Source organism: Vitis riparia, chromosome 6 (assembly GCF_004353265.1).
Source record: "Vitis riparia cultivar Riparia Gloire de Montpellier isolate 1030 chromosome 6, EGFV_Vit.rip_1.0, whole genome shotgun sequence".
Classification (NCBI taxonomy): domain Eukaryota; kingdom Viridiplantae; phylum Streptophyta; class Magnoliopsida; order Vitales; family Vitaceae; genus Vitis; species Vitis riparia.
Window position 1 is genome coordinate 7812098 of NC_048436.1, and position 18828 is coordinate 7830925.

Consider the following 18828-nt stretch of genomic DNA (forward strand, 5'->3'; position numbering starts at 1 on the left):
TATGTTATTGTTATATCTCAATGTCCTACTTAGAATTGTTTAAATTTAGGGAACATTGTAAAATTTGTTAGTTGTATGACTAGTTTCAATTATTATGATAATATGGTTGGTTTTAGTTGTGATAACATGAATTGGATTTAACATTTAATTGAAGTTGGATAATGGGGTAGAAAAAATTAGGTATACACATCTATTGGTTTCAGGAACACACAATTGATATAAGAATATGATATTAGAACATTAAATCAAGGGCAAATAAAAAATCTAACTCCTATTGGGTAGACCTATTTGTGCAAACCACTCAACCACACTTCTAAGATGTTGATCAAAATTTGATGTCAAGTCTCTCTTCACGAAAGTATCAAAGAAAGTACACCATTATGATTGAATTCATTGTTCATAATTTTTTTACTTATGATTAATTTTGGGATGAGATGTTTTGATTTTAAAAATTTAGATCAACATTTCTTTGTAAAAGAGCAAATATTTTGTAAGCAAGGACAGTTTTGGTAGTTTTAAAACTTATCAATTTTATGGTTTATGCTATTTGTTTCTCTTAATTATGTTTTACACCAATTTCTATAGTCAACTAAGCGACATCTATGTTTAATGCTATTTGTTGCTCTTAATTCTATTTTACACCAATTTTTGTAATCAACTAAGTAACATTTATCTAAGAGGCTTGAAAAACTTGGATTGTAACTCATAATACACCAAAATCATGTATAATGCAAGTAATATGAATCAAATACTCAAATTAATATCAATACATTAAAGGGATAGTCCGGGGATAATGAAGTATAGTTTTGTTACATTATATTGTACTTTTAAGGACTTAATCCCAACAACTTAGTGTTGATCTAATTTCACATAATTTCCCCTTTAGTTAGGCATTTTCACGAGCAAGTTCTAATTTTCACTTGTTTAACTCTTCGAGCTGGTGCATTATTTCTTCACTTTCCCTTTCCTCCACTTGTTCTTGGATCCATGATAGAAAAGGATTGTCACGAGGACACCTGCAATTATAATTAAATCAATCAAATGATAGTGATAACTTTTATGTTTGTTTCCCATAAAAGATATCAATTTGTTCAGGCCTTTCATTTGGGATGAGTTGGGCATGTTCTTCATCCTATAGATGAACACAAATAGGAATGTAAGGAATGAGTTGATCAGGCGAACCCCTCTCTAATGGTCAAGTTAACCATGGGTGAAATGATATGACAACAAATAAAGGTTGAACTATTTCTCTTCCCTAATTCTAGTACTTAGACTCCTTTTTATGGTTTCCTTTTGGTGGATTATTTCAAGGAAGGTAATAGATAGAAACATCCATTATGGGTTGTTTTGAATGATTTTGGTTACAATTATTTTGATGACTTTGGTCATTACACAATTAATATGGGATGACCTTTAAGGTTTTGGTTGTTATGTGGTAACTACTAGGGTCATTTTTTAGGATGGAATCATGTTGTGTTTACGGTTTAATCGCATTTATTTATTTTGCTATAGTGGAATTGGTCCCATAATAAAATCCTAGGAGACAACATATGGAGGTAAGACACCCTCTTTAGACCTTGCTAGGCAAGGAATTTTTATGTCCCGCATATTTTATATAGAAAATAATCAAAATATTATTAGTTCCTATTTTTAAAAACAAAAGTAGGAATTATATTCAAACGAGTATTAGTTATTTATTTATTTTTTAAAGTATACAATGTTTATAATTAAAAAATGTATATTTTTTTTTTTGAAAATTTAAATACATAAAACTAACTAGTCTTGAACAAATTAGGTCATATATGGTATCAAGTTGACACAAATTATGAGTAAAAAAGTAAAATAAATTGAGTTTTATAATATGAATACAAATACTTAGGGTCTGTTTGGTAATTATTTTTGAAAATAATTTTGAAAAATAATTTTTGAGAACAATTTTTAAAAACTATTTTCAAAATTTTATAAAACAAAAGTCTGATTGGAAACTTAAAATATTTTTAACTCGTTTTTAATATTTTTAAATATGTTTTAAAAATATTTTTTATATATGATGTTTTATTTTTAATCATTTTACATGTTTATATAATTATTTCATAAAAGAGTAGTAACAAAACGAATAAAAACAATTAAAAAATGTTATTTAAAAACAATCTATTTTATATTTTTAAGAATAAAAGGCAGAAAACAATTTTTGGTTGTTGAATATATTTTTTTATATTCTTTTTTGAAAAAAATGAAAAAACTATTTTAAAAAACAGTTTTCAAACATAAGTTATTCATAATCGCCATAATCATAGGGCAGAAAGGATAATGTTTAATAAAAAATCTACTAAGTTTTCCGACCGGAGTAAAGAGTCGTGTAGCGTATGACAATGCCGCACATTGAATTAAAATGAAAAAACAAACAAAATCGGTAATCGGACTAAAAGCAATAAAGCATAAACAAAACACTTAATAAGCCGTAGGTTATAACCCAAACAGGAAGGCGAGCGGAGGGCGAAGGCATTAAAATCACTCACTCCATCTCTTCACGCTCTTTCCAATTTCCCCTTTCTGGGCTCCCAATTCTCATTTCTCACCTCCAATGGCCGAAGTCATCAACATGCCCCTCGACTCCCTCGACCGCCGCGACGGCAACGATAAATCAGCCGAAGAGCAGTCCCAGTCTCAGTCACCGTCACCGCCACCGCCACCTCCACCGCCGTCGTCGAGGAGACGCGACAGAAGAGACGACAGAGAACTCGATCGCCCTCCCAACCGACGCGCTGACTATTTCGATCGGAACCGAAGCTCGCCGCCGAGGGAGAGGGATAGGGACTACAAGCGCCGGAGTAGCCCTAGCCCTCCTCCGCCATACCGCGACCGCCGCCACTCCCCTCCGCGGAGGTCGCCGCCGCTTCAGCCCTATAAGAGGTCCCGGAGAGATGATGCAGGCTATGATGGGAGGCGCGGGAGTCCCAGGGGAGGGTTTGGACCTGGAGATAGAAGGTATGAGTGTTGCGATTTGTTGTTTTGTTTGTATTTCGTTATTTTAGGGCATGTTTGGTGTGGTTGCAAAGAACGATTAGGTAAAGAGGGGAAGAAGTGAAACTCTAATGAGGCTTAATCTTTTGCTCTAACCAAAAACACCCAATCATTATTTACTATACATGACATTTTGGTGAAACTGAAAGAGCGGGAATCATTAGACTCACTTCAAATCCTGTTTCTTTTCCTCAGTTTTCTCGGGAACCAAACTAGTTGCAAAATTACTGAGGAAATGATTCAAATGGAAAGGAAATGAATATACAAAATCTTCAGTTGTCTTTTTTTGGTTCTTAAGAACATGTAGAGTCAACTTATCTAAGTTATAGGAAATTGAGATTCTGAGCTGATTTTTTTTATCTTTTTTATTGCTTAGGAATTAGGGTCCAAACATAGAGATATATGACTTTGAGCTTCCTTTCAGTGTTTCTTACTCACTCCTAATGCATTTGTTTCTGCAAATGGGGAAATGACCATTGTTTAGTCAATGTGGAAGGTGACGAATTTAGGACAGTTGAAAGGCCTGTTTTTGGGAATAATTTGTTTTTAAAGAGTGCAAGAATGCCGTTGTGAGATAAGCTTTGGAGATGTTTTTTCATCTTTTGTTTGTTTGTTTTTTTTGTTGGGTTTGTGGATACACTGAAAGATTAACTGATGAAGTTGTGCAACCGTTACTTGATTGACAGCCAGAAAAATTTGTTAAAAGTGGACACTCTCCATGGGCAGCTCAATTAGCAGGTACTCCCACTCAGGAATGGGAGGTCCAAGGTTCAAATCCTGGGCTTACTCGATACACGGTTCTTGGGGAGATGGGTAGTGAATTCTTGGTTTTCCTGAGTCATGTGGAGCAGGGCTATTGCGTTCTATTTTATAGCAAAATTTCTTAGAAGGAAAATATTCATAAGGAGAAGAGGATTGATAATATTTAGAAAGCAAGCTTGTGCACTGACACAAGGCATTCCAATGAACCATAGAATAAACCAATTTAAATATAAATAAGCTCTGAATGCAAATGCAACAGTTGTTGATGAAAGGGTCCTCCCCTGGCTGCTATATCCTAATTGATCATGTTTAAAATTTCTTAATCATCTCTTTACCATTTAGTGAAGAACACTTATGCATGTCTTAGCTATTCAAGCATATTAATGTGAAAAGTTCAAATAAGATGGTTTTGAGAATTGTGAATCTAACCAACATCTGACGTTTGCTACAGAGTGATAGGCACCAAATCACATTCCATTCTTCCCAAATTAAGAAATAAGGCTTATTGTTGGCAGAAATTGCCATATACTGAAGTCAAGTCTTATCTGATGCATGCTTAAGGTTATAATCTTATTTGTTTTTGCTTGTACTAATCAAAACTTGATTCTCCCTCAGGCTAGGTTTTCTTTGTGGGTTTTCTCTTTGTACGAACATATGCATGCTCACCTCCTCATGTAGTGCTAAAGGTGGCCAAAAGTCACATCTTTAACATGATCTAACCTTAGTTTGGAAATAGAATTGTTGTCCAAAGCTTAGTGAAGCATGGATCATTGGTGCGCAAGACTTTACTGGCCAATCCTTTTCATCTTTGTTAAGAACATTTTAAGAGAAGAACTCAATCTGAATGTCAAGACGACCTCTTCACTCCAATTTACGTAATTTTCGCCATGTTGGAGTTATTCCGATCTGTCAGTATGGTTGAGTAACCTCACTGGTCAGTGCTAAGTATTTACCCCCTCATGTAGCTTCTAAAAGTAGCTGAAAGTCACATCTTGAACATGATCCCACCTTAGTTTGGCAAGAGAGTTATCATCCAAAAGTGTGAATCATTGATATGCAAGACCTCAATGACAATTCCCATCATCTTTATTGTGACCATTTTAAGAGGAGCAAGAGATTTTTTTTTTCCTTTTTTTTTTTTTTTGGTGCTAATCAAAGGTAGAACAAGGTTTTTCTTTTGGAAAAAACAATTGTGTTGATCTGAGATGATAAAGATATTTGATGGAGAAGGGGTCCCATCAAAATGTTTCAAAAAAATTATTTTCTACTTTATCTTTTGACCCCAGGCTTTTAGATCGTACTATTGAGCTATGCTAAGACTTTAAATAATGTGCATCGTATGATTTTGGAGAGGAGATGCGATTCCAAGTTTATTAGATAATTGATATTGTTGCATATAATCAAGGGAAGCTTTATACCCACAATTTCCATTTTCCTTTTAATATCAATTCCTAGTGGTTTGTTTACTGCAGCATTTAGTATATGCATGTTTTCTTTTATTAGAAACAAAAAAAATTCATTGGGAAGGATTTAAAAGTATATGTAAAGGATGAGGAATCCTTCCCAAATATACAAACTCTAATAAACAAATAGATGAATAAGTTTTTTCTTATATACTAACAAGATATATATCTCATACTAGACTTGGAAAAACTACTTGAACGAGCACAGATCTATGAGGATTGATTTCTTGGAATTATATTCTTACCTATTTCCTTTTTATTTTTTATTTTTTTATTTCTTTATTTTTTAAATAGATAAAAGAAAATCTATTAACAAGCACAAAAAGAGGGGGCACACCCTTTGTACACAAGTAGTATACATTGAGCCCCATGAAAAAGTACACAACCAATACACTAAGAGACATAACAAGCCAACCTAACCATAGATTAGGGAATCTAAGAACTCTTACCATAGAGAAGCTCTCCATTCTCAATGAAGTGTGGGACCACTCCACAAGAGATTTAATGAAGAGTCGAAGACCTCCTTCAACCTTTGCTTTGAGAGCTCTTCTTTATTGAAAATCCTTTTGTTATGCTTTTACCATGTATGCAAAAACAAACACAGAGGGGCCAATGCCAAATGGTTCTTCTTTTCTTATCAAGTCCTTTAAGTTTCCATGCAAAGAGGAGATTTCTCACTTAAGCTAAAAACACCCAATTCAAGCCAAAGGCTGCTAAGAGAAACACCCAAAGCACTCTTGTCTTTTCATAGTAAATCAAGATATGATCAGTTGATTCTTCATTGTCTTTGTAAAGATTGCATTTATTGATCATTGCCTAATCCAGTTTCATTAAAACATCTATAGTTAAGATCTTTCTCCAAACAACTTCCATGCAGAAAAAACAGTCTCAGAGGAGCTTGAGACCCCAAATCTATTTGGTTGGGAATACTAGATTAGTCTCATCGTATAAGGATGTATAGAATGGTTTATACTAAAACTTCCCCTCCTAGCTTCACTCCATATTAAAGTGCCTTCTCCTTCTTGCACTCTCATAGGATAAATGAGAGCCAAAAATTGGGTCACCCCCTCTAACTCCCAATCTTGGAGGGGTCTTCTAAAATGAACCTTGCCTCCACTCCCTTCTTCCTCCCATGCATCTACAACCATGACATTCTTAGAAGAAGATATTATGAAAAAGGATAGGGAAAAAGATGATGGGAATTGTCAATGAGTTCTTGCATATTATCCAAGAGAGTTATCTTCACAAGCTTTCCCGCTCAATACTAAACCTCCATGACCATTGTCTTGGTAAGGCTTTATTACTAACTCCCAGTCCTTTGAAATTCTCATCCTTGCATACTTTTGATCAACTCACAAAATACACCTTTTTTCTTTCCTCAAGGTTTTCCCATAAAAGTCTCTTTGATTTTTCTTTAATCTAATCCCCACTCTAGTTAGAGCAAAGAAAGAAATAAAATAGATTGGGACATTCGAGAGAGTACTCTTTAAAAGGACTAATGTTCTTCCTTTGAACAAATATTGCTTTTTTTCCCAAGAAACCAATCTCCTTTTGTATCTCTCCTTTACTGCATCCCACACAACACAAAACTTATGAGACGCCCCAAGAGGTAAACCAAGTTAAGAAGTAGGAAGTCTCCCACCTTGCATCTAAATAAAGAAGCTACTCTCTTCACTTCCTCCACCTCTCCTATTGAGATAGTATCACTTTTTTACATGTTAATTTTCAGCCTTGACACAAGCTTAAAATAGGTACAATCCGCTTCCACAATCTTAATTGATTTGTATTAGCCTCATAGAAAAGAAGGGTATTGTATGCATACAAAAGGCGAGAAGCATGCATGCCTTCTCCCCCTTTACCCTTAAACTTGAAACCATTAATGAAACCTCACTGCTTAACCTTGAAAATTAGACAACTAAGGTCTTCCATGAATAAGACAACCAAGATAAGTTGAAAGAAGGCCCCCTTGCCTTAGGCCTATGGTGGTCGGGAACAAGGACTGGTATTCTCACAGGACTGATATGCAGAAGTGTATCCACTTCCTCCATTTAATACCAAAACCTATCTTTTCTAACACCATAAGGAGAAGCTTCCTAGTTTCATGGTTACTTACCTATCAAAAGGGAAAAAAAAAACTTCCAGTCTACATGGTCATATGCTTTTTCTATATCCATTTTTCAAACTAAGCCCACATTTGAGCTTCTCTTGCTTGAATCAACGACCTCATTTGCAATGAGAGCAACATCAAGAATTTGTTTGCCCCTCACAAATGCATTTTGGTTTTTTGACACCACCTTTCCCATCACACTTTTTAGCCTATTAGCCAAAACCTTTGGTAGAAGTTTGTATCAGCTACCTACGAGATTGATTAGCTTAAATCCTTAGTCTTCTGCCATACTCCGTCCCCCAATTTTATTTTATTTTATTTTATTTATTTATTTATTTATTTTTATATATATTTTTGCATGTTAGGACAAAATATGTAGTAGTAAGACTATAAGCAATGGAGTCCTTGGGATAAAATTCCTCAAATAGTTGCATTACCTCCCTTCCAACTATCTACCAACAGAACTTCCTAAATGCCATTGAGAAACAGTCCAGTCCTGGCACTTTATCACTGCTTAACTTTGAAAGAGCTAAATGCACCTCCTCCTTCGAGAAGGGGCTCTTTAACCATTCTCCATCCGACCCTTCTATGCGTTTAAAGAGCTCCATTGCCATGTCAAGTCTCCTTGCTTGAGGGTTTTCAAACATAGGACTTCAAGTAAGAAAAAATGGCCTCCTTGAGCTCCTCTCCTTCCAAACAATCTCCATTGATTTTTTAGACTATTGATGAAATTGCTCACCCACCTTGCATTAGCCATGTGATGAAAGAATTTTGTGTTGTCACCTTCCTTTAACCATGGAGCCGTTGATTGTTGCCTCTAAGAGGCTTCTTCTAAAATAGCTGGGTGGCTGAAATCATCTTTGGCAAGCTGTTAAGTCCTCTCCTCAAAGAGAGGTGTTTCCCTTTCTATACTATCCCAATAGCTTATCATTTCCAAGGCAACTTTCTTCTTCATAGAAACATTACCAAACTCCTCTTTATTCCATTTCTTCAGGTCTTCTTTCAATGCTTGCAATTTCTTGGTGACCACAAAACTTGGGGAGCCCCTGGCTATATTTCTGCCACCACTCTTTGATCAAATCCCCAAAGCCTTCCACTTTGCATGTTGGCATATTTTAAGAATGCCTTCTCTCCCCTGTTTCTCTTTACTCTTTTTTAAATTTTAATACATCTTCTACTTTCTTATTGTCTAAATTTTTTTATTTTTATTTTTTTTTATATACAAAATGAATAACAATGTTCTATGCATGTTTTAATTCTTTAAAGCTTGCTAATTCTACATGGTTTAACTGTTAAGCTAGTGTGGTAAATTTTTGTTTTGATAAGATTAAGCCAGTATGGTAAATGCACTCTGCATGGTGATTTTACATCTATGTTCCATATGTGTTAATCATAGTTTTCCTTTAAAAGGTGTGCCTTTGACAATTTGGATGGGAAGGAATCATAAAATTCTCAGCAGCAATTTTCCTCCGTAGACATGGTTGCAAAAAGGTCTTTCCTTCCGTTGTTTCTGGGTCATCTGTGGTTAAGTATTTTGCCTATCAAAAAAAGAGGGAAAAAAGATTTTGCTAAATTTCCCATCGTTGGTTTAGTTCATGACTGGAATCAAGGTCTCCACATATTTGATACACTTCTAAATTTTCCCTTGTATATACGCATACAGATGTACATCCTTTTTTAATGCATTGATGCTTGGCTCAAGGAGTCTGCCTTCTCAGTTGCCTCCAACTATTCTACTGCCTTTTGACTTTGTTGGCGATTGATTTATTTTTTTCATTTTCATTTCATAAAAATATTCACCTTAAAATTTCTCCTATTCTTATCCTCCCTATTATTTTATGATTTCCTTTTTGTTTATATTTATTAATTTTGGTTTCAGTGGGTTCATTTTGTGCAAATGTTTGTTGATTATCATAGTATTGTGATATTTTAATGGTATAGGTTTGGGTATGATTATGCTAGTGGATATGAGCGTGAGATGGGGCCCAGACCTGGATATGCTGATGAAAGGCCTCATGGTCGTTATGTTGGTCGCCCATATCAAGTTGGCCCATTTGGTAATGTCTCAACTTATATCAAACTATGCTTTTAACTTGCTTTTCTTTGGTGATTATGATTAGATTTGTGTTTCATGGAAGATTTAGGGTAAAAATGTATTTGTACTTTTGTATTTGGTACTTTGTAACTGGTGGAGCTCTTGGGTAGTATTAATCAAGTAAATTGCCAAATAATTTGCCTAATTGTTGAAGGGTAGAACTTAGTTTGGAGCCTTGGATGTTGAGCATGCAGTCTCAAGCTCTCAAAGAAAACATCAACATATGGGAGGACTGGTACTTATCAAATAAAAAAAAATCAACATATGGGAAGAGTAGGGTACAATTTAATTATGACATGTTGAAATTCCAGATAATAGGTTGCTGAAATTTTGGAGACAAATTAATTTTGGTGTTTGAGGTGTTTTGGTTAGAGGCTTAATGGTTGAAGAAGGTTTATGCTGTTGGAAGTGAGTTCTCAGATTAAAAAGATAAAACAAAAACAATGGCTGGTTGTGCATTGATTGGTAGTGCAGAGAGTTGGTCAATCACACCTTTAATACTTGACAATGATATGCAATCTCTCCAATTTCTACTAATCTGACTCTATTCTTTATTTTTTTTTGGGTACAGGGGATTTTATGTATACTCATGATAATTTTCTAAAATAAAGCCAACAATGTGGAAACCAATGAGGACTCAAGTTTATCTAAAATAGAATGTTTTTAAAAGTTTTTAATGGGCTAATTGGATAGCCAAGAAAATATTCTAACTTAGATATTAGATAGCCAAGAAAATATTCATAATTAACTTAGATTTGAACTTCTGTAAAAAATATAGTTCTTGAAAGCTAGAAAGTATGAAGTAGAAAATTCTTAAAAACAGAAAGCATAGATCTTTCAAATTTTAAGATAGGCAAAACTACGACTGATGAAAGAATATGATAACCAACATTTATCCTAGATACTAGGCTACTCCCACACTCATGATAGTTCCAGAAAAATAGATATCCCCAATAGCCTATGCTACATGTTTTCTGGTGCAGTATGTGCTAAGTGTCTGATTCTTCAAATTCTTAAAATTGTAGGATGGGGGGAGTTGGCTAAAAGGAATCTTAATAGTGGGTACAATGGTACAGTTACTTGGACATGATTGAGAAATTTAATATTTGTATTAATAGGGATTAATGAAGCTTAGTTGGAGTGTTGCATCTCATAATATGAAATTTATTAATGCAAGACATCATTCTAAGGCATGGAGGGATGTAATAAAAAAATATTCATATTATCCATCATTTCTCCCCCCCTTTTTTTGAAGTCTTACATTTTTATTAAAAATTATCAAATTTTAATGTTTTGTATGAATTAATTTCGAAGTTGAATTGGTTTTGTATGCTAATTATCTCATTAATTGATTTTACTTTGTTATTTATATCTTTTACCAAGATGGATTTAACTTATTTTTTTGCTTTATTTTATTATCCAAATTTACTCAACTTTTTTCACCCCACTTTCCTAAAAGCTCATCTTATATTTTCTTTTATCCCTAGGTCCTGAAGAAAACCCACTTTGCAACAAGGGTTGTATCAATAAATGAAATTAAAGAAATCAATTATCGGTTCTATCTGAAGTAAAACATCAGTATTTGACAAAGATCCCCCCACACCTATGTGATGTTGTGATCATATGGGTATCTTAGCTCAAATTGATCTATTTTTTTTTTTTTTGATAAGTAAGCACAAATTGTATTAAAGGGCAAACCGCCATAAGGCATACAGGGAGTATACAAACGCAGCCACACCCCAAAAACAGTAGAAACGAGCAGCCTCAACGGCCCTTAAGTAGCCGCTAGCCACTCCAAAAAGATTAAAAGCGAAGAGAACTCCTCTCCCATGTACACTCTAGCCCAACTCCACAAGTTACAAACAAAATAATTTTTGAGTTTCTGTATGTCTAAAGAGCCCCCCCTAAAGGCTAATCTATTTCTCTCCTTCCAAACCGTCCAAAAAATACACACCGGTATGGAATTCCAGATTTTTTTCCTCTTTTTCCCCACAAAGGAGCCCCTCCAACTAAGTAACACCTCTATGACCGTCTCTGGGAACACCTAATGAACCCCAAACAAAGCAAGGATAATATCCCAAAGAACCCTAGCCACTGTACAGTGTAAAAGAATGTGATTTACATTTTCCTCTTCACAACCACACAAAAAACAGCAATTAGGAAGCTCAAATTGATCTATCACCACAAGAAGATGCATTATAGCCCCATCCTTCTTAACATGCTCTGCAACAGCTTGCTAATATATTATTTTTTATTTGGTTTTTGTTACGTAATGCTTGCATGAGTGTTTTTTTTTGATAAATAAGCACGATAAATTAACAAAAGGCCACAAAGCATACAGGGAGTATACTAATGCTCGCATGAGTGTTATGATAGTGGAATATAACTGTCAAAGTAATTCTTGAGACTTATGATCCATATTGCATCATGATCACATCAATGATATTGTTATTAATTTTTAAAAGAGAATATGGTAAGCCTATTGTAGCATAATGTTTGTCTGATAGTGCATCACTATTCCTTGTGTAGTATGATAATCACTGCATTTACTTTCTTCTTTTATTAGTTAATGTGGAAATGTTGGTTCATTCCTTTTGCAGATTGGGATTCAGTTCGCAGTTATGGTGATGTTTCCAACATGGGGAATACCCAAAGGTTAGTATTTTGCCATGCTACTTATGGACTCTAGTACTAGGGAAGTATGATGGATTCTTATTTTGGTGGGTCTTTCTGGTATTTTCTCTGATATTCTAATTTTCTGAAGTAACTCTAATTAATTGAAAGAAATATCATGTAAATATGATTATCCATACTAAATGTTATTAAAGTACTGCTATCATTTTTTTCCTTAAATTTTTGTTTTTCCTGTGAGCTCTGCTAGCCAAGTGCTTTATACTAATAATAGGTGATGAATTGGATTGCACTTATCGTTTACCAGTCTGGAAGATATACATAAATGTGTAGGTCTCTTAAGAAATAGCCATTTCTCATTTTTACCAGGCTCCATTTTTTCTTTACCTTAGTGGCATGTAGTTCTGAAAGCTATAATGGCTGAAATAAAATTACGATAGCAATACAAGAAGCCAGAATCACCTTAGTGATAGTTTTGAACCTTGTTATGGAATTTTGATATCTATATAGAGGTACATTTCCTGCATTTTTCATTATTTTCTCATTATGAAACTATACAATAAAGCAACAACCTGCAACTTGCATCAAGAGGATGCAGACAACCATTGGCTACCTGCATGAGAGGAGTCATCCTCTCTGCCAGTGGACAAAAGTCCCTTGGAATATATCAAACATGGTGTTTAATCAAAGTTGAAAGGAAATTTATAGAAATAAGACCTGATGGTGAAAATTTGGGTGTTTAAGAAGCAACCAAAGTACATTCTCAATCCCTACCCTTTCGGTTTATGGGGTTTGGTGATGAAATTTTTTTAGGACCCTTCTCCTTTTGCTAGGGTGATTCTCTTTGGTTTAAGGGGGCAAAAATACTAGAGGGTTTGAGTTCAGGTCTGGGGAACTGGGTTCACTACCAGTTGCATGTAGGAGGAGGTGGCCTCATGGGTATGTTCCTTAAGGATGGCCTTCCCATTGATATTCCAGAAACATCGTAGAACTTCTATTCAGATTCAAAGGCTGATATAGTGATAAAGGTTTTGCAAGGGAAGCTTGCCCTGATGATCTTTAGCTATAAGTTCTTTTTGATGGGGAGGTGGCTGCCAGGGGGATTTCGGAAGTGGCAAAAGAAGTTAGGAGCTCTTTTGATAAGCCTTCCTTATGGCTTAATAAAAAATTCCTCTTATTTTGTAAGAATGTGGGGTTTCTTTGGAAGGGCATGAAAATTTGGGATTCTAAGAATCCTAATGGAGATTGAGAAAATAAGGGTCTTCAGTAGCTCAGTTTGATCAAGGAAGAGCAGGGCAAAAGTTGGTTCAAGGAAGAAAAAGGAACTGAAAAAATTGTTTAGTTTTGTCAATTATGAGAGCAATGCTGGGAAAGAAGCAAACCATGCAGTGGAAGGTTGGTTGGTGGTCGAGGTGTCTGAATGAAGCATCACATGTTTTCTTGGAATGTGAGAGGCTTACATGATTCAGATAAAAGGAGGGTGATCAAATCCTTTGTTAGGGGGAAGAAGTCATACATGTTTTCTATGCAGGAAACCAAGACTAGTGCTATGACTATTGGGATAATAAGAAGCTTTTGGGTAGGTAGGGGTTTAAATTGGATTTCTCAAGATGCTCGGGGGACAACAGGAGGGGTTATGATGATGTGGGATTTTGGAGTTCTGGAATGTTTGGGCCTCAGAGGTGGGAGTTTATTCTATTTCTTGTCTCTTTGTGAAGATGGTTTTGATTGAGTGTTCTCTGTTACTTATGGTCCATTGAGTGGAAAAGAGAGAAGGGAGATGTGGGAGGAGTTAATCTCTATCAGAGGGCTTTGGGAAGAGCCCTCGTGCATATGCAAGAATTTTTTTTTTTGATCAAAAACGAAGAAGATTATATTAATATAAGAACAAATACAGGAGAGATAAAAGAAACAAGAGAAAGAGAAAAAAACCAAGGGAAGGATGAGAGGTCCTTCCTACACAAATTGAACAAAGGAGAAAACAACAATAGAACTCTAAAAACAAAGAGAAACCCCATCAATCTTCAAACTTTTGAAACGCAAACCCCAATCCAATTGAGTTGTAGAACATTTAGAGGAACTCCTCTAAAAGCTTCAGTACAAGAAGCCCATGGAGAAGGATAAAACCGAATCAAATCCCATACCATCTCTTCCGTACTCCCTTTATCCTCAAAGATCCTATTGTTTCTCTCTTGCCACACCATCCAAATCAAAGTAAGCCAAGCAATTTGCCAAAGTGTCTTGCCTCTTAATGAGTTCCTCAAGCCTTTAAAAGTAATAACCAACATGTCCTCAAGGCTCCTTGGAGGGACCCAAACCAACCCTACTAGATTGAACAACCTGTGCCAAAGTCCAATGGTAACGAGACAATGAAGAAAAAGGTGGTCAATCGACTCTCCATTTCCTTTGCAAAGAATGCACCATTGAGGACAGAGGGCTTTGTAGGGTCTTCTCAATTGCAACTTGTCATTAGTGTTTACCTTCCCATGTGCTACTAACCAAGCGAGGGCCTTAACCTTTGAAGGGACTTTTGAGCTCCATAAGAACTTGGCCGGAAGGAACAATAAAGGATTTGAGACTTTTGACAAGGCCAAGAAAAAAAATTTCACTGAAAACAAACCCGACGAAGACAAAGACCACGCTCTTGAATTTGATGAAGAAGAAGAGAAAAACACAGAACTAAGGGAATACATTAATCTCTGAAGGAGATCAATTTCTGAATCCGTTAGATTGCGGCGAAAGTTAAAATTCCAAGACAGTGATAAGGAATTGCCAAGAACATTTGAGACAGTGAGGTTTTTCACATAAATAACTCTGTAAAGATCAGCAAATTGAGAGCACAAAGTTTGGTTACCCCACCAAAGATCTTCCCAGAATCGAATTCTCTCCCCATTGCTCACCACTAGGCGGACAAAAGGGGAAAACTCCTGGAAAACTTGAGCAATACCCTTCCAAGGACATCTGTGTGACCATCTAACCACCATGTTGGCGTCCCATCCATTAGGATGTGTCCCATATATACTCGCAATAACCTTATGCCAAAGACCACTCCTTTCTCTAGGGAACCTCCAAAGCCATTTCCCTAAGAGAGCAATATTTTTCATAGAGTCTTCCCAAAGCCCAAACTTCCCAACTCCTTTGGTCTACTAACAACCTCCCATCTGATAAGATGATCTTTCTTCCCTTCCCCCGCCCCAGACCAAAGAAAATCCCTTTGCATCTTCTTAATCTTTGAAACTATTGATACTAGGATTTTAAAGAGGGAGAGGAATAGCTAGGGATGTGAGACAGACAAGACTGAATTAAAGTAATTCTCCCTCCCAAAGACAAAAAGGCCTTTTTCCACCCATCCAGCCTCCTCGAAATTCTCTCAACCACCGGATCCCAAAAGCCTATTGTCTTTGGGTTCCCTCCCAAAGGGAGGCCTAAATAAGACAAAGGCTACTCTGACACTCTGCAATCCAAAACCGAAGCCAAACTAGACAACAGCTCCTGCCTTGTGTTAATACCTGAAATGGTGCTTTTTTCTAAGTTGATTTTTAAACCAGATACTTGCCCAAAAACCAAAAGGATAATCTTGAGGTTTTGAAGATGTTCCATAGAGGCTTTAGAGAAAAAGATGGTGTCATTAGCAAACTGTAACAAAGACACTCTAGTCCTATCCCTCCCCACAAAGAAACCCTCAGTTATCGTAGTTTCCTCTGCTCTGATCATCAACCTACTTAGAACATCTGCCACTAGAATAAAAAGGAAAGGAGAAAGGGGGTCTCCTTGTCTCAAACCTCTAGAGGCCTTAACCCAACCCTTTGCATTCCCATTAACTAGGATTGCAAAACTTAATGAAGACAAACAACCCCTTATCCAAGATCTCCATTTCTGGCTGAACCCCTTCCTTTGTAGCACATGATCTAAAAAGCCCCAATCCACATGATCATAGGCCTTCTCAAAATCAATTTTGAAGACTATCCCTTCCTCCCCTGACCTTCTTTTCTCATCCACCACTTCATTGGCTATCAACACAACATCCAAAATGTGTCTCCCTTCCACAAAGGCTCCTTGAGAGCCAAAGATTGTTTCATGAAGAACTTTGCGTAAACGCCCTGATAAGACCTTATCAATTATCTTATATAAACTTGTAACCAAGCTAATAGGTCTATAATATGAGATTTTAAAAGTTTGGCTTTTCTTAGGCACCATAGTAATGAATGTCGCATTTGTACTTTGATTTATTACCCCCTTAGTGTGGAACTCAAGAAACACCCTCATAAGATCCTCTTTTATCACATCCCAACATTCTTGATAAACTGCTATAGTAAAGCCATCAGGGCCAGAGGCCTTTTCCTTATTCCATTGGAAAACTGCCATTCGAACCTCCTCTTCAGAAAACGGTCTATCTAGCCAAACTGCACTCTCTCCAGAAATAGGGGCCCAATCAATCCCTTCAATCCTCCAAGAGTCACCTTCAGGTTTGGAATAGAGTTTTCCAAAGAAATTTACAATCTCCTCAGAAATAACCTCAATGTTACTTAAAGTCTCCCCCCTCTCAGAAATCAGAGACTTAATGAACTTCCTGCTTTTTCTTCCAGTGGCCACTCTGTGAAAGAACTTAAGAGTTGCAGTCCCCTTCTTTAATCCACTTAACCCTAGATTTTTGTCTCCATTGAACCTCTTCCTTTAATAACAAATCCTCTAGCTCCTTCCTTTTTAAGGTCCTTTCCGATACTAGATCAAGATTTAAATTCCCTTCTTGTTCAATTAAATCAATTCTGCCTAAGTCCGAAAAAATGTGTTTTTTCCTCTCTCTTAAATCTCCAAAGGCCACTATATTCCACTCTTTCAACTTTGATTTAACAAACTTTAGTTTCCTCATGAACTTGTGACCTTCCCAACCTTCAACCGTACACTCTTGCCACCAATCTCTAAGCTTCTCTTTAAACTCAGGATGGAGCAACCACATATTCTCAAACCTAAAAGGAGTCGGTCCCCATTTTAAAGGATTAGTTTCCAAACAAATTGGGCTATGATCAGAGGTCCATCTAGGAAGGGCCTCTTGAAAACTTTGAGAGAAAAAAGAATCCCACTCAGAAGAAAACAAAAACCTATCCAATCTCTTGCAAATAGGATCCACTTGCATGTTTGACCATGTAAAAGCCGCATTCCTTAGAGGGGGGGGGATCTAACAAACCACTCTCCCTTATAAACTCGTCAAAACACCTCATGTTGACCGTTAACCTAGAATCACCCATCTTCTCAGATATCCTCCTGATAACATTAAAATCCCCTCCTACACACCACCTTGGGAAAGTCAGACCATGCAGGTCTTGAAGCTCCAACCAAAAGTCCTTCCTCCACAAAGGCTTATTCGGACCATACATTGAGGTTAACCAAAAAGACCCTTCCTCATCAGAGTTCAACTTTATAGTTACTGAGAAGGATCCTAACACCTTCTCTATACACTTGAACTTAATTGAATCCCACAAAATCACAATCCCCCCCCGAAGCCCCACAAGCAGGAAGAGTAGCCCACTCCAAACCTCTGCCTTTCCAAACACTGCTCACAAACCTCCTGTCCCAAATTACTCTCTTTGTTTCCTGAAGCATCACAACATCTGGGTTTTGAGTACTTAAAAACCTTCTCACAGTCCTCCTTTTCTTCCTAGAACCTAATCCTCTTGTATTCCAACTTAAGATCTTCATGTAAACAAAAACAACCCGACACAACCAGCACCCAAATCTAATCCTCTCCTCGGGTTCCAGAGTCATTTTTCCTCTTTCTTCTGAAATAAATCTTATCCGCAGAGAGAGTACTCTTGTTCTCTCCTTCCACACCTTTTCCATTATCCTTGACAATTCTAATCCTCAAACTCTCCAAAACCGATTGAACCTTGACCATCTTCCTAGGCGTGAGTCCCTTAACCTGAAAACCTTCCAACAGGAGGGTGGAAGGTTCTGGCTCTGGGAACGAAGCCTTGCCTGAGACACAACATAGATATCTTCATGAGAAAAGGGTGGACCATGGTAAGTAGATGTAGCTTCTATAAAGATAGTGAAGAAATAACAAATCACATCCTAATTCATTGTGATAGAAAAAAAAATTGTGGAATCTTATTTTAGCGATTTTTTGGTTGAAGTGGGTGTTTCTAGACTTAGTGAAAAACCTTCTCCTATGATGGAGAAAAGACGAATTGGTACATGGTTCCCTTATTTTGTTTTGGTGTATATGGAAAGAGCGTAATCGAAAGATCTTCTGTGAGGAAGAGCTATTGAATTAGAGATTGAAGGAGACCCTTTTGAAATCCTTATTGGAGTGGTCTTGGATGCAATGGGAATGGAGATCTTAACAATGTTGGGTTTTTTAGATAGCTTTGAATGTGAATAGATAGGTCTTCCTGTGAACTATCTTGTTAACTTGCTTTTCAGATGGTAATTATTTACTAATTATCCAAAAAACTTAAAAATCTGCAAACTTTTCCTTTTCTCCCTTCTCTTGAATAGACCTTGGGACTTATTCCTGTCAATTATGTGCTATCCTGTTTGCCATCCAAGGTAGGTAGGTTGGTTAGTTAGTTTTGGTTTTTTATTTTTTGGCATGGGACACATTCAGTTGAGGCATAGACGCTGCATTTGGTAAATTGGTCTCCTTTATGTGAAAAAAATGAGGAATTGACAAATCACATTTGTCTTCACCTTGAGGTGGCAAGACACCATTAAATGATCTCTCCTTTGTGTACCGTATGTTTTACATG

General features: G+C 36.4%; 1 protein-coding gene across 1 annotated transcript in view; it reads left to right on the top strand.

Moving 5' to 3' along the window:
- The first annotated feature begins 2477 nt into the window (after window positions 1-2477).
- The window catches only part of LOC117916096 (serrate RNA effector molecule), a 30913-nt gene continuing 14562 nt past the window's right edge, over window positions 2478-18828 (top strand). The window contains exons 1-3 of the mRNA XM_034831930.1: window positions 2478-2988; window positions 9298-9413; window positions 12052-12106. Of these exons, the coding sequence (XP_034687821.1) occupies window positions 2585-2988; window positions 9298-9413; window positions 12052-12106 (575 nt within the window). The 5' untranslated portion in view covers window positions 2478-2584. The remainder of the gene's footprint in view (window positions 2989-9297; window positions 9414-12051; window positions 12107-18828) is intronic.